Source organism: Oryx dammah, unplaced genomic scaffold, assembly GCF_014754425.2.
Source record: "Oryx dammah isolate SB20612 unplaced genomic scaffold, SCBI_Odam_1.1 HiC_scaffold_3, whole genome shotgun sequence".
Classification (NCBI taxonomy): domain Eukaryota; kingdom Metazoa; phylum Chordata; class Mammalia; order Artiodactyla; family Bovidae; genus Oryx; species Oryx dammah.
In genome coordinates, this window is record NW_024070187.1 from 107356882 (window position 1) to 107373537 (window position 16656).

At 37.9% G+C, this 16656-nt stretch overlaps 1 protein-coding gene across 3 annotated transcripts in view; it reads right to left on the reverse strand.

Moving 5' to 3' along the window:
- The window catches only part of RAB28 (RAB28, member RAS oncogene family), a 111946-nt gene that overhangs the window by 21754 nt on the left and 73536 nt on the right, over positions 1–16656 (reverse strand). For all 3 annotated transcript variants that reach the window (XM_040237536.1, XM_040237534.1, XM_040237535.1), the window contains exons 5-6: positions 7138–7241; positions 388–465 (exon numbers count right to left, since the gene is read on the reverse strand). In XM_040237536.1, coding sequence (XP_040093470.1) covers positions 388–465; positions 7138–7241 — 182 coding nt within the window. The remainder of the gene's footprint in view (positions 1–387; positions 466–7137; positions 7242–16656) is intronic.

Here is a 16656-nt window from a genome sequence, read left to right on the forward strand (position 1 = left end):
ACTAAACTTTAATAAATGGTTGGGATTTTATATAAAACATAAAAAGGATATTATACAGTAATCATGGAAGAAGAACTTAAATAAAAAAGTACAAAATAATATGGTCAGTTCCTTAGCCATTATTTAACTGCTGATGAAATTTTTATTACATTAATCTCATTTTTCCGACAAGAAAAAGACAAAATGAGGTTTCAAGGGCATCATCACTTGGCAAAAAGTTAACATCCTCCATTTTCTGCAATAAACAATGACTCATCCACACAATCTATTTTTAAGGCTGTTAGGGATATGTACATAGAATGCATAAATGTAAAAGGATTCAGAGTGAAAATTAATGTCTTTTAAGAAATAAATTATCTTTTTAAGTATACAGTTCAACATAATCACCTGTGACTGTTCTATTTCTGCTTTGTTTAACTTGATTCCAAGGATTTCAGCAGCAACTTTCTGAAAACACAGGAAGACCTGCATAACAAAAACAGGTTTAAATGATTTAAAACAGGCATGCCTAAGTTACCTTCAAACAAATTGAACTTTCTAAAAAATGATAAACAGCAAGAACTGCAAACAATATGATGTACCAGGTTATTTCAAAAATAGCTCTATTTGTCAAATATAGCAACATTTTAAATATAATTATTTTTTAAATGATTAAACCATAATTTGAAAATTCATACACTTCACTGAGCTGGTCTAAATTTACACATTTATCCTGAAAAACTTACACTTTTAAAGAGTTAACATAATTAATTACAACTACGACATAAAAAAAGAAAAAAGACTACTAGCCAAATAATAAACTGCTGTAAGTCCTGAAGAAAATGAAAGTAGTCTATATTTTACTACCTGGGGAAAGTTTTTCACTGCCAATTTTACACTGATCTTTTGATATGGCATTAGCCTACCTTGAAAGGTCTTACTTTCCACTCTCATCATCTCTAAGGTTCTAATCAATTTTAATAAATTCTCTCTGGAGCAAAAAACTTAGTAAGCTTTACTGTATTTTGTCAAACAGAAAAGTAGCAGTATACGACTTCCCTGATAGCCTGCAATGCAGAAGACCCTGGTTTGATTCCTGGGTTAGGAAGATCCACTGGAGAAGGGATAGGCTACCCACTCTAGTAGTCTTGGCTTCCCTTGTGACTCAGCTGGTAAAGAATCTGCCTGCAATGCAGGCGACCTGGGTGCGATTCCTCAGTTGGGAAGATCCCCTGGAGAAGGGAGAGGCTACCCACTCCAGTATTCTGGCCTGGAGAACTCCATGGACTGTATAGTCCACGGGGTCGCAGAGTCGGACACCACTGAGTGACTTTCACCTTCACAATCCAGTATCATGAAACAAAAACATGCAAAGACTTCTATAAACATCCTTTCCTACATAGATAGCTTATCTGGGGTCCACTGGATTCCTGGAGCTCCAATACAGTCTTTGCTTGTCTGCATACTTTGTCTTTGCTCCCGAAATATCTGAGTTTATTCTGCCCCTACTCATGACTCAGTTCAGTTCAGCTGTCACTCAGTCGTGTCTGACTCTTTGTGACCCCATGAACCACAGCACACCAGGCCTCCCAGTCCATCACCAACTGCCAGAGTCTACGCAAACCCATGTCCACTGAGTTGGTGATGCCATCCAACCATCTCATCCTCTGTTGTCCCCTTCTCCTCCTGCCTTCAATCTTTCCCAGCATCAGGTTCTTTTCTAAGGAGTCAGCTCTTCACATCAGGTGGCCAAAGTATTACAGTTTCAACATCAGTCCTGCCAATGAACACCCAGGACTGATCTCCTTTAGGATGGACTGGTTGGATCTCCTTGCAGTCCAAGGGACTCTTCAAGAGTCTTCTCCAACACCACAGTTCAAAAGCATCAATTCTTCAGCGCTCAGGTTTCTTTATAGTCCAATTCTCACATCCATACATGACTACTGGAAAAAACATAGCCTTGACTAGACGGACCTTTGTTGACAAAGTAATGTCTCTGCTTTTTAATATGCTGTCTAGGGTGGTCATAATTTTCCTTCCAAGGAGTAAGCGTCTTTTAATTTCATGGCTGCAGTCACCATCTGCAGTGATCTTGGAGCCCCCCAAAATTAAAGTCTGACATTGTTTCCACTGTTTCCTCTATTTCCCATGAAGTGATGGGACCGGATGCCATGATCTTCGTTTTCTGAATGTTGAGCTTTAAGCCAACTTTTTCACTCTCCTCTTTCACTTTCATCAAGAGGCTTTTTAGTTCCTCTTCACTTTCTGTCATAATGGTGGTGTCATCTGCATATCTGAGGTTACTGATATGTCTCCGAGCAATCTTGATTCCAGCCTGTGCTTCTTCCAGCCCAGCGTTTCTCATGATGTACTCTGCATATAAGTTAAATAAGCAGGGTGACAATATACAGCCTTGATGTACTCCTTTTCCTATTTGGAACCAGTCTGTTGTTCCATGTCCAGTTCTAACTCTTGCTTCCTGACCTGCATTACAGGTTTCTCAACAGGCAGGTTAGGTGGTCTGGTATTCCCATCTCTTTCAGATTTTCCACAGTTTATTGTGATCCACACAGTCAAAAAAGCTTTGGCTTAGACAATAAAGCAGAAATAGATGTTTTTCTGGAACTCGCTTGCTTTTTCAATGATCCAGCAGATGTTGGCAGTTTGATCTCTGGTTCTTCTGCCTTTTCTAAAACCAGCTTGAACATCTGGAAGTTCATGGTTCACATACTGCAGAATGAAGCCTGGCCTGGAGAATTTTGAGCATTACTTTACTAGCGTGTGAGATGAGTGCAATTGTGTGGTAGTTTGAGCATTCCTTGGCATTGCCTTTCTTTGGGATTGGAATGAAAACTGACCTTTTCCAGTCCGTGGCCACTGCTGAGTTTTCCAAATTTGCTGACATATTGAGTGCAGCACTTTCACAGCATCATCTTTTAGGATTTGAAATAGCTCAACTGGAATTCCATCACCTCCACTAGCTTTGTTCATAGTGATGCTTCCTAAGGCCCACTGGACTTCACATTCCAAGATGTCTAGCTCTAGGTGAGTGTGAGTGATTACACCATCATGATTATCTGGGTTGTGAAGAACTTTTTGTACTCATGACTACTTACTAAATATTTATCACAACTTCAATAAGGCTACCCACTCCAGTATTCTGGCCTGGAGAATTCCACAGACTATACAGTCCATGGCATCACAAAGAGTCAGACAGGACTGAACGACTTTCACTTTCAACAACTTAATTTTAACTTCGAATCAAAAAGAGATGATGTCCCCAAAAGGCTTATGTCATTTGTACCCCAAAGACCATTACATATTATAGTTCACTGATGGTCAAAGTTCAAGGAGAAACAGGAAAGCTGATGTGGTGAAATGGAGAGAAAAGGAGGACTGTAAAAAGAAACAGCAGAGTGACTAAGAGCATTAGGTAAGCCTAACAAATCAGGTAAGATCTGTTGGGCTATTATGGGGAGGACTTTGGCTTTCATTCACTCTGAGGTTTTAACAAGGTCAATCTGGTTGTTGTACTGAATATTCACTATAGAAGATCAAGGGTGAAAAAGAGAAATTGGCAAGAACACTAATGTAAGAGATGATGGAGGCCTGAAACAAAGTGGCAGCAGTGGCAATGGCAAGAAAAGTCACCAGATTATGGGCACATTTTGAAAGCAGAACCAACAGGACTTGGTGAGAGTTGTGGTATGTCTTTGAGGATGACCCCCAAATTTTCCTGTTCTTAGCAAGATAGGAGACCTACCATTTATTGAAGTGGGGAAGACTGGAAAAGATCTGAGGAAAAAATATCAAGAGCTCAGTTCTGGACCTGAATCCTGCATTAAACTGGGACTGATTCTTAAGACACTTAAGCAAGAGTGCTGGGGTATAGGAGTCTGGAGTTCAGGGAAGAAGTCTGGCCAAAGCCATGAGACTAGATGAGGTCACAAAGGGAATAAGTTTAAAAAAGAGAGATATCCAAGGACTGTGCCTAGGGCAATTTAATGAAGGAATCGGCAAAGACGATAAGAGAGTAGTTAGCAAGGTAGGAGGGAAACCAGAAGATGTAGTATTCTGGAAACTAAGTGAACAAAGTATTTCAAAGAGGAGCGAGTGATCAACTATTTTATAGGCTGCAACTAAATCAAGTAAGATGAGGACTAAGAACTGGCCACTGAATTGAGCAAAAAGGAGGTCACTGATGACCTTAATAAGAGCATTTTGGGGTGAAATATTAGGGGCAAAAGTCTGACTGGAACTGTTCAAGACAAACTGGGAGGAGAGAACTGGAGACAGCTCTTTGAAAACATTCTACTGGTAAGTAGCAAAGAGTAAGAAACAGCTAACGATGTGGGTGATCAAGCATTTTCTTATATTTAAGGTAAGAGAAGTCATAACATTTTGTGTGCTGATAGAATAATCCAGTAGACGGGAAAAAAACGATGCAGGAGTGAGAATTTTAAGCCATGTTTGTTACTAGGCAAAGAGACATGGGACTAACGGCACAAGGGAGGAGTTGAGCCTAGCTACGAGCAGAGACAGCCCAACCCACAGGAATCTCAGAGAAGACAGAGAGGTGGGAACGGACAGTGGGTGCGAAGGAGAGCTGGGGGAGACAAGGTGGCAAGAGTATGTAAAGTTGTCTTCCCTCTGTTTCAATATTTTTTTAATAAAATAAGAAACAAGGGAATCAGCTAAGAGAACGGATGAGGAAGGGTTGAAGATTTGAGAAGAGAAGCTATGGAACACTCGTCTAGGTGAAGGAGAGAGACAATGGCCTAAAGACCTAAGTTCTAAGCAGCATTAAGGTCCACCTGAGGTGAGCTGACTGTGGACGGCAGTGAAACCTCCAACATGCCTCTAAGCTTTTTTCTCTCGTCATGTTCAAATACATGAGTGCAACCATATAAAGGGGCGTGGTCAAGGTTTAGTCAAATAAGTTAGATAAAGTGACTGACGGGAAAGGAAACTGACAGACCTCTGCATGGTAATGACTGTGCCTGACCATGAGTAAGGAAGAAAGGAAATGAGAACATGAAAGGTCAGGGGCAAGTGTTAGGATCCCTGTCATGTAGGCCCTGCGGGGGCTGCAGACTGACTGGACTAGGGCGTTCAAGCTGGTCAGTGATTTGCATGCCTGATACTGAGATAGGAGATAACAGAAGGGCTACAGGAGCATGGGGGTGCATGGATGAGGTGGGGTGGTGAACAAAGATACTGACACCACTAAGAATTATGACAAAGATAGTATCAGAGAAAGTACAGTAAGACCGGAGATCAACTTCTCAAGCAATGAAGTGAAGTAATCTGTGATTGGAGATGACATAAACTGATTTCACAAGAACAAACCATTTCAAAGTTGCATTTAAAAAGAACACAATGAGGATTTTTAAAAGTCATTCAACATAAGTACACAAAATATACTAAGTGGTTAAACACAAGCTAAAATACTGGAAGTTAAAATAATTCTAAAATGATAAGAGACCCCCAGGAAGATAAGTGAAGGTAAAAGCCCAATCCATGGATGGGTTTATCAAGGAACACTGATAATGTATACATTTTTAAAGTAGGTAGGTGTCCCACATTAGCATTATCCTGGGTAAAAGGTGCTAACATATCACATTTTTAAATGAGTTTGATCCCTCAAAAGAATAAATACCTTTTATATTATTTAATATTTATCCTAAGCATAAAAACCATCAATGAAATCATATAGGAAAAACATCAAGAAGATTAAACCACAGAAAAATTCAAATGTTCTCTGGTTGAAAATGCCAAGAAAATTAACGGTCAAACAAAAATCTGGGCAGTGGAAAGAGAATATTTGCAAAAATTATGACAAATGGCTGCTATGTTATCCCTAACACAAAAATGGTCACAGAAAATTTTAAAAAGCAACAAAAATACAATAAACAGGTAATAAGCAGAAAATCAACAATAAATAAATTTATAATAAGTATAAAAAATTATAAACAGATATAAGCAGAAAGTAGGTAATAAAATTTTAAAAATTTCAACCTCAAGAGCAGTCAAAGAAATTTAAATAGTAAAATACCTTTTAATCCCTTGTCTACCAAACTGACAAAGTTTTAAAAATAAATAAATTCTCAATGTTAAAAAAGATTACAGTGACATGGCTTTCATACAATGCTGATGGTAGTATAAATTAACTTAGGCTTTCTGGTGGTAATTTGGCAAAAGGTTTCAATTCCCTTCCACGGAAATAATCAAAACTTACAGACAAAATTTTACATCAGAAATTCTGCAAAATTTTACAAGGTCTTGAATTTGGAAACAATCTATATATCCAACAATAGGGACCTGGTTGAATAAATCTGAACATTTACTTAATGGATTATTAAAGCTAGTGGGTTTTTAATCTATTTAGTAATATTAAGTGACACGAGAAAATTTTCTATGAATAAACATATTAAACACAAAAATAAAAAATTATTTCTATATTATGATCTCAATTTTTAAAAAAATAAACATTTAGCATAGTTAATATGGTAAACCCTGGAAGGTCAATCCTTAGGTTTACAAATCCTATCTCCACCACTTATTCTGTGTACCCTGAACCCCCACAACATAACCTCTCTAAAACTACTCTATAAAACAGAGATAATTACTTATGATTGCTGGAAAATAAATCTGACTTATATGTGAAGATATTTTAGACTAATTCAAAAATATTTTAACATCATTCTAAGCTTATTTAAATGGTTATGGTGATTTACAGAATAAGCATCCAATCAAATGCAATTAATTAACAACTAAATAGAGATAATCAAAGTAGTACATGCCCATCACAAAGTAGGCACTCAGTAAACAGCAGTCCACTAGCCGTGGTGGCAGCAGCATCAGAAAATGAGACTAACACATGAGGTTATGAATGATCATCTCTGGAGGCTGAGATTATGAGTGATTTATATTCTTTTTAACTTTTGTATTTTTAATTCCCTAAAAGAATCATGAAATTATTTTAAATAAATAAGAGGAGTATCAACAGAATAAGCATGCTGTATATAACCTAAGGTATTTTATGCCTTCAATAGGAATTAATCTAAAAGTTAAGTAATAGAAGTATACTTCCTATGAATATTAGTAAACAAAAGTAAAACATTACTTATAATATTCAGCATTCATTATCTTACTTACAGAGTCTCCTGTCTTTGCTGAGACAAAGTGGCTACTAAAACCATTTTCCTGGCAAAATCTTAAGTGTTTTTCAGGTTTTACTGTTCGCATATGCTCCAAATCAACTAGAACGGTGAACAAAAACAGAGAAACAAATTCAATAATAAAGTTAATCAATAAATATTTAACAAGTTTAATGTGACTTCTTTTCCAATATTATACCCCAGTTTAGACACTAGCAATATAATTTGGGGCAATTCTTTTAGTCTCTTTATGCTTCAGTCTCTAAATTTAAAAGCTGGGAAAAACAAATGGACCTATCATATACAAAGTTCTTTGAGAATTAATCCATGTTTAGTGCACAATGGGGCGTCCCTGGTGGCTCAGCTGGCAAAGAATCCGCCTGCAATGCCGGAGACCTGGGTTTGATCCCTGGCTTGGGAAGATTCCCCTGGAGAAGGGAAAGGCTACCCACTCCAGTATTCTGGCCTGGAGAATTCCACGGACTGTATAGTCAACAGGGTTGCGAAGAGTCAGACATAACTGAGTGACTTTCACTTTCATGCACAATGACCAGCACATGTTAAGTGCCCAGAAAACTAAAAGATCATTCCTATTATCTATATAGTTTGAGGCACATTTGATGATACGCAAAAATATGCATTAGTATAATGCATTTAAACATAATGATTAATTGTAATATATACTTACCACAGCATATTTGGTTTGAAAATTTAATTACCTTAATACATTAATTACAATAGTTCTATAATCTCTATAAACTTTAATGTTAACACAAGCACATTATTAATTTTCTGCCAAAAGATATCAATATTTCATTGTATACTTACTTTATTTACAGTTACGGCTTAATTTCACAAAGACATAGCTCATTTGCTTCCAATTCTAAAAGTGTCCATTTGGAAAGCAGTAATGGGCCAGAATATATTTTCTTGAATAGTGGTAGGTGCTTTAAAGCAAAGCATAGTACTCATATCCAATACTGGTTTTATCCAACACAGTCTAATTTTTTCAAATGTGATCTTTTATTGAACAGTTTCTCTTTTTACAACACTACAAACCCTATAAGGGTGTTGATTCAATGCCATCAAATTATAAGGCAAATATATTCACAGGATTTAAGGACAACTAGGCTCTTTGAGTCAATATAGGAAAAAAAAACTTAAACTGATTTCCTGAGGAAGGGACCCAACTGACTTGTAAAAACTTGTAAATTTGCAAATCTAGTAAGCTTACATAATAGTGGCAATTGATTATCAACTAAAAAATGCTCTCATACTATGTAAAAGGCTTTATTTGAAATTACATTGAAGGTCTTTAGTTTGTAAACTCAAGAGATCTTTCTCTAGGAGATTTTTGATCTACTGGGGGATTCCTGAGCCCCATTTATTCTGCTTAACTAGGATAATATGCACCTTTTTTCTTTTCTGGCCACAACTTGCTGTTCCTTAAACATCACTGAGACTTTATTTACAAGAAGAGGCCAAAAAATGTCCAGATACCACAGGCATCAATTTGTTGACGACTAAAATACTAAGCTATTAGCACTGACATTTGTACATCTAGTTTACCATAATATTGAAGTTAGAATACTTTCCTAATTCAACAAGAGTAAGAACAAATCATGTCACTAGGAAAATTCCCCAGTGAGATCACTGTCCAATTAAGAAAATAAAGTCTGTCATTCAACATGTATGCGCATTTGTCTTTTCTAATGGAACAGTCTGCCACAGTTGTGTCTTTTCTTCCTTTCTTTCTTCTCTACATTCTCTACTTGCCCTAAGAGATAACTCCTCAACTACTTACGTAGATAAACTACTATAAATTTATCTATATAGCACTGGGGGATTTACTAGCCAAAAGTTTTTTTTCCTAACAAAGATAATCATTAGAGACTAATAATTATCATTAATCAATTGATTAAAAATTATTCAGAAATAGCTGTGAAAAGAAGAGAGGCAAAAAGCAAAGGAGAAAAGCAAAGATATAAGCATCTGAATGCAGAGTTCCAAAGAATAGCAAGAAGAGATAAGAAAGCCTTCTTCAGCGATCAATGCAAAGAAATAGAGGAAAACAACAGAATGGGAAAGACTGGAGATCTCTTCAAGAAAATTAGAGATACCAAGGGAACATTTCATGCAAAGATGGGCTCGATCAAGGACAGAAATGGTAAGGACCTAACAGAAGCAGAAGATATTAAGAAGAGGTGGCAAGAATACACAGAAGAACTGTACAAAAAAGATCTTCACGACCAAGATAATTATGATGATGTGATCACTAATCTAAGGCCAGACATCCTGGAATGTGAAGTCAAGTGGGCCTTAGAAAGCATCACTACAAACAAAGCTAGTGGAGGTGATGGAATTCCAGTGGAGCTGTTTCAAATCCTGCAAGATGATGCTGTGAAAGTGCTGCACTCAATATGCCAGCAAATTTGGAAAACTCAGCAGTGGCCACAGCACTGCAAAAGGTCAGTTTTCATTCCAATTCCAAAGAAAGGCAATGCCAAAGAATGCTCAAATTACTGCACAATTGCACTCATCTCACATGCTAGTAAAGTAATGCTCAAAATTCTCCAAGCCAGGCTTCAGCAATACGTGAACTGTGAACTCCCTGATCTTCAAGCTGGTTTTAGAAAAGGCAGAGGAACCAGAGATCAAATTGCCAATATCTGCTGGATCATGGAAAAAGCAAGAGCGTTCCAGAAAAACATCTATTTCTGCTTTATTGACTATGCCAAAGCCTTTGACTGTGTGGATCACAATAAACTGTGGAAAATTCTGCAAGAGATGGGAATACCAGACCACCTAACCCGCCTCTTGAGAAATCTGTATGCAGGTCAGGAAGCAACAGCTAGAACTGGACATGGAACAACAGACCGGTTCCAAATAGGAAAAGGGGTACATCAAGGCTGTATATTGTCACCCTGCTTATTTAACTTATATGCAGAGTACATCATGAGAAACGCTGGGCTGGAAGAAACACAAGCTGGAATCAAGATTGCCTGGAGAAATATCAATAACCTCAGATATGCAGATGACACCATCCTTATGGCAGAAAGTGAAGAGGAGCTAAAAAGCCTCTTGATGAAAAGTGAAAGAGGAGAATGAAAAAGTTGGCTTAAAGCTCAACATTCAGAAAATGAAGATCATGGCATCTGGTCCCATCACTTCATGGGAAATAGATGGAGAAACAGTAGAAACAGTGTCAGACTTTATTTTTTTGGGCTCCAAAATCACTGCAGATGGTGACTGCAGCCATGAAATTAAAAGACGCTTACTCCTTGGAAGAAAAGTTATGACCAACCTAGATAGTATCTTCAAAAGCAGAGACATTACTTTGCCGACTAAGGTTCGTCTAGTCAAGGCTATGGTTTTTCCAGTAGTCATGTATGGATGTGAGAGTTAGACTGTGAAGAAAGCTGAGCGCCGAAGAATTGATGCTTTTGAACTGTGGTGTCGGAGAAGACTCTTGACAGTCCCTTGGACTGCAGGGAGATCCAACCAGTCCATTCTGAAGGAGATTTCTTTGGAAGGAATGATGCTAAAGCTGAAGCTCCAGTACTTTGGCCACCTCATGCCAAGAGTTGACTCATTGGAAAAGACTCTGATGCTGGGAGGGATTGGGGGCAGGAGGAAAAGGGGACGACCGAGGATGAGATGGCTGGATGGCATCACGGACTCGATGGACGTGAGTCTGAGTGAACTCCGGGAGTTGGTGATGGACAGGGAGGCCTGGTGTGCTGCGATTCATGGGGTTGCGAAGAGTCGGACATGACTGAGCGACTGAACTGAACTGAACTGAAAGCACTATGGTAGGCTTTCCAAAGAGGAAAAAGATACAATCCAGGTCCTAAAAAAATTACCACCAGTATTAGGAATATGAAAGACAGTTAAGAAACATAAAGGTTATCTGAAATAACCGAGATGTTGAGAATGACATAGCAGATATAGAAAAGGCCCTCGCAGAATTTGACTGACCATTGTTTTCCTCTGTTGTGTTAGAATTTAGTGAGCAAAATTAAAAGGCCTTAATTACTAGAGTCCATTGTTGTTCAGTCACTAAGCTGTATCCGACTCTTTTGCAACCACCAGGACTATAGCCACCAGGCTCCTCTGTCCATGGGATTACCCAGGCACTATACTGGAGTAGGTTGCCATTTCCTTCTCCAGGGGATCTTCCTGACCCAGGGATTAAACCCATGTCTCCTGCACTGGCAGGAGGATTCTTTATTGCTAAGCCACCAGGAAAGCCCTAGTTACTAGAGTACTTCATTCTAAATAATCCAGAAATAAATAAATTCTGACAATGAAACTACAGTGAGATACTGGTAAATTCTTTCATTTCTTCGATTTCTGAAAGCATCCTTAAAATTATCATCCAGTATTCATCTAGCATACATGTGTTAACAATCTTACTGATATGATTTAATTTCCCTTATATCCTTCAGTGCAGTGGTCCCCAACCTTTTTGGCACTAGGGACCAGTTTCTTGGAAGACAATTTTTTCTATGACCAATTCAAGAGCAGTAGGGTTCTCACTCCTATGAAAATGCCTGTCGCTCATCTGACAGGAGGCAATGCGAGCAACAGGGAATGGCTGTAAAGACAGATGAAGCTTTGCTTGCTTACCGGCTCACTGCTCATCTCCTGCTGTACGGCCCGGTTGCTAACAGGCCAAAGAGTGGTACCAGTCCATGGCCCAGGGGCTGGGGACTCTACTTCAGTGAACCAGTATTTTATTTTTTTTTTAATAAAATACTTACTCTTATTATTTTCTTATTTTAATACAGCTAGTTCCTGTATTTTATTTTTTAAAAGGGAATTAAAACCTCCCAACAGCATTAATACATAAACATTTCCCAAACATTCAGAAAAACAATTTTCAAAAGGATATAAAAAATGTCACTAACTAGAGACAACTACTGTTAACATTTTAGTGTATATCCTTCCAATATCTAAACAACTGAAGGTCATGGGCATTAACATTGCAATACGCAACTTTCTTTCAGCTCTACTATACTATACCCTGCTTAAAGTATGCTTAACAATTTCAATGGAAAACCAGTTTACTGATTACTCACTCTACTCATTCAGCGAATATTTGAGTGCCTACTATGGCCAGGCACAGAGAAGGAAATGGCAACCCACTCTAGTATTCTTGCTTGGAGAATTCCATAGACAGAGGAGCCTGGCGGGCTACAGTCTATGGGGTTGCAAAGAGTCGGACACAACTAAGCAACTAACACAAACAGAGACATGGCTAGGCATTGTCCTAAGAGCTGCATATGTAACAATGACCTTACATTTTAATTCAGAGAAACAGACCAACAAGTTAATTACAGAGTACTGCAAATGTTGATATATCTTATTGAAAAAAAAAAAAAACATGAGATGAATTACTCTTTCAAACACGTAGGTCAAAGACCCTTAAGGTGAAGACCACACTTACCACACTCAAAGAAAAGCCAGGAGGCCAGAGTGGCTGATGAGTTAGCAAAAGAGGGAAACAGCAGGAAATGAAGTTTTAAAAGCCAGCAACTATACAGGTCACTGAAAGAGAGATACAAAGCTAGTGGGAGGTTTGTAAGGAAAAAAAAAATTTTAAGCTGTGATCTTACAGTTTAAAAGGTTGGGGCTGCTGAATAAACCACTGTTTGTTGTTTTAGTCACCAAGTCCTGTCTGATTCTTTCGTAACCCCATGGACTGCCCATCAGGCTTCTCTGTCCACAGGATTTCCCAGGCTAGAATCTGGACTGGGTTGCCATTTCCTTCTCCAGGGGATCTTCTCAACTTGCATCTCCTTCATTACAGGTGGATTCTTTACTGCTGAGCTACTGGGAAATAAACTGTAATTAAATGTAAAGCAGAGAAGACACTGAGTTAGATTACAGTAAAACTCTAGGAAAGAGAAGACAGTAGTTTGGACAAGAGTAGGAGCAAGAGAGATGATAAAAAGTAGGGTAGATTCTCAATATATTTTGGGAATAAAAAGTGAGTAAGAAATACTAATGGATTTGACATGGATGTAGAAGATAAAGAGAATCACTTGAGGATAGTTTAACCTGGATTTTAAATGAAACAATGTATTGTAGGTATGTGCTGAGCAGATAAAGATTTGCAGTTAAGCAGTGCTGGAGTTTTCCCAATCATGTACAATTACAGAAAAGAAGGGCAGGTAATTGAAAACAAAAAATGTTAAGGAGTAGATTATATTGAAAAGAGCATGGAATTTAAGTTAGATAAGAAGGGGGAATCCAGAAAATGAAAAATTGATAAGATTAAGCAATGTTAAAGGCTTAAGTGGGTTTAAAAATTACTGGAATTGGGTTACCAAAGATGAGAGATAACAGACAAACTGGGACACATGAAAGTGATAATTGATATTATGGAGACAGTAAGTCTTCAGAATAACTATGTATACCTATAGCTGATTCATGTTGAGGTGTGACAGAAAACAACAAAATTCAGTAAAGCAATTAATTATCCTTCAACAAAAAAAATAAATTAAAAAAAAACTATGTTAGTGTTGATAGGTGGCAACATTATAGCAGATGATGAATTCAAGGAACTGAGAGACCGAAGTATTAAAAGGATAATCTGTATGCAACTAAGATTGCTAATCAAGATAGCAATAGTAATGCAGTGACTGACCCAGGAACAAAAATCTTTAAAAAATTCAAGGTAGTGAGTGATTTAGGGGTTGGCCGATATATAATCATACAGCTTGATAGTCAAATCTAAAGGTTTTTAGGCAAGATGAAAAATGATCTGGAAAGAGCAATAACAATAAGGTCACTACCCACCCTCCAGTACTAGTGATAAGGCAGATACAGGAGGGGATGTCAATATTTAAAGAGCTTCAGGAGACAGCAGCACTGTCCTTACAGGAGAGCTAAGTGACAGAAGTGAAGTGAAGTCGCTTAGTCGTGTCCAACTCTTTGCAACCCCATGGACTGTAGCCCACTAGGCTCCTTGGTCCATGGCGTTTTCCGGCATGAATACTGGAGTGGGTTGCCATTTCCTTCTCCGGGGGATCTTCCCAACCCAGGGATCAAACCCAGGTCTCCCGTATTGTAGGCAGATGCTTTACCGTCTGAGCTACTAGGAAAGCCCGGTTCAAGGAAGATGTTGAGAGTATAGGAATTTTACTGATATCTTATTTGTAAGTTCCTGAAGACCCAATAGAAGAATCTCAGAAATTAAGAAAGGGCAGAAACAGGGGTCTGAAAAGTGAAGGACAGAACTGTATAGGATAAGAATGCAGGAAGTAAATCAATAATAACAATGTCAAAGGCTTTCTTCTGTAGCTGACATAAATGGAGATTAAAAAAACATGAGATGAAAAAATTCTAAGACGGTGTTGGACAGACAAGAAAACCCAAATTTTTCACTGTCAAAACCAACTGTGTCCAGCCCCCCCCAAAGCCCCTTAGCTCACTCACCTTAACCTGGAAATTAAAATGGAACAAAAGAAAATAAGTTATCAAGATACTAAATCTATCTGCCATATTCTTAAAAATCACATGTACATGAGATGGAAGTCTTAGAAGCCAATTAACTTTGGCTAACAAGACTAATTTGGATAAGAAGTTGGAAAGCTGTTTGAAAAATAAATATGTACAATTTTTACTATAATTCATGGCAAATAGATGGGGAAACAGTGGCTGACTTTATTTTGGGGGGCTCCAAAATTACTGCAGATGGTGACTGCAGCCATGAAATTAAAAGACGCTTACTCCTTGGAAGGAAAGTTATGACCAACCTAGACAGCATATTAAAAAGCAGAGACATTACTTTGCCAACAAAGGTCTGTCTAGTCAAGGCTACATTTTTTCCAGTAGTCATGTATGTATGTGAGAGTTGGACTATAAAGAAAGCTGCGCACTGAAGAATTGATGCTTTTGAACTATGGTGTTGGAGAAAACTCTTGAAGAGTCCCTTGGACTGCAAGGAGATCCAACCAGTCCATCCTAAAGGAGATCAGTCCTGGGTGTTCATTGGAAGGACTGATGTTGAAGCTGAAACTCCAATACTTTGGCCACCTGATGTGAACAGCTGACTCTTTAGAAAAGACCATGATGCTGGGAAAGATTGAGAGCAGGAGGAGAAGGGGACGATGGAGGATGAGATGGTTGTATGGCACCACTGACTCCATGGACATGAGTTTGATTGGGCTCCAAGAGTTGGTGATGGACAGGGAGGCCTGTCGTGCTGCAGTCCATGGGGTCGCAAAGAGTCAGACATGACTGAGTGACCAAACTGAACTGAACTGATCACTACTAGGCTTGACCCTTAGTGTGATAGTCCTTACTTTCCTTTTTCACAGTAACCCATGAAGCCATCTGTTGAAAATGGCAGTTCCAGAAAAATGGAAGGAGTCTGGGTTTCTGAAAGGGAGATGAGCCACTGATAAGCAGTACCAGGGTTTGGTCTTTATGTAAGTAAGAAATAAATTGTTATTGTTTTAAGATATTGAAACTTCAGGGATGGTCTGTTTACAGCATTTAGCATTACCTTAACTAACACAGACTGGTGGTGGTGGTGTTTAGTTGCTGAGTCATATCCAACTCTTTTGTGACCCCATGGACTGTAGCCCTCCAGGCTCGTCTGTCCATGGAATTTCCCAGGCAAGAATACTGGAGTGGGTTGCCATTTCCTTCTCCAAGGGATCTTCCCGACTCAGGGACTGAACAGATTCTTTACCACTAATTACCTTAACTAATATAAAATATAGATTTTCATCACTCTTGTTAACAATAAACCTCTTCCTGAGCCTATATTGGGTCTTGAGTTATTAACTAATGAAAACTTGAAGTTATAATTAGTGAGATCATATAATCCAGCATTACAGTCATCTCTTAGATTCTGGTTATGTCATATTCAACTAAACAGTTTAAAAATTACATCAAACTTAATTATAAATTGAAAGGCAATTACATTTTTAGTTACCAGGGAAACAAATACAAACCAAATATAAACCACTGGAGAAATGTTCTTTCTTCTGTCATTAAACAGTTCAAGTAATATGTACATGGAAAACAGTATGAAAACAAAAGTTCATTCTCCTTTTGTTAATACATTTTGCTGGAAGATACAAAATAACTGAAAAATTATCAAGTCATGACAAATCTTTTTTCATCCATATCCACATTCTTATTTTAAAGCAAATCAAAGCCATATCATTTCAACCATAATATTTTATGATATATTCTTAAGATGCTTTCTTTTGGTTTTAATGAAGAACAAAGCTTTGATTTAGAAGCAACACATGAGAATTTTGAGTCTAAAGCTGTCACTTTCATCCTTCATTTGGTCCTGCTGATTCCAATGGGACACTAATCCCCTAAACTGATGTGATGGTTCAAAATTTACTTATTTTGATAACTTTCAGGATAAAGCGGCCTTTATATCAGGATATAAAAACACATTTTGATGAGTAACAGAAAGTGAATGGTGTTTAATAAACAATACACAATCTTGATAAAAATGACATTATGTCAAATGTCATCATAAAGT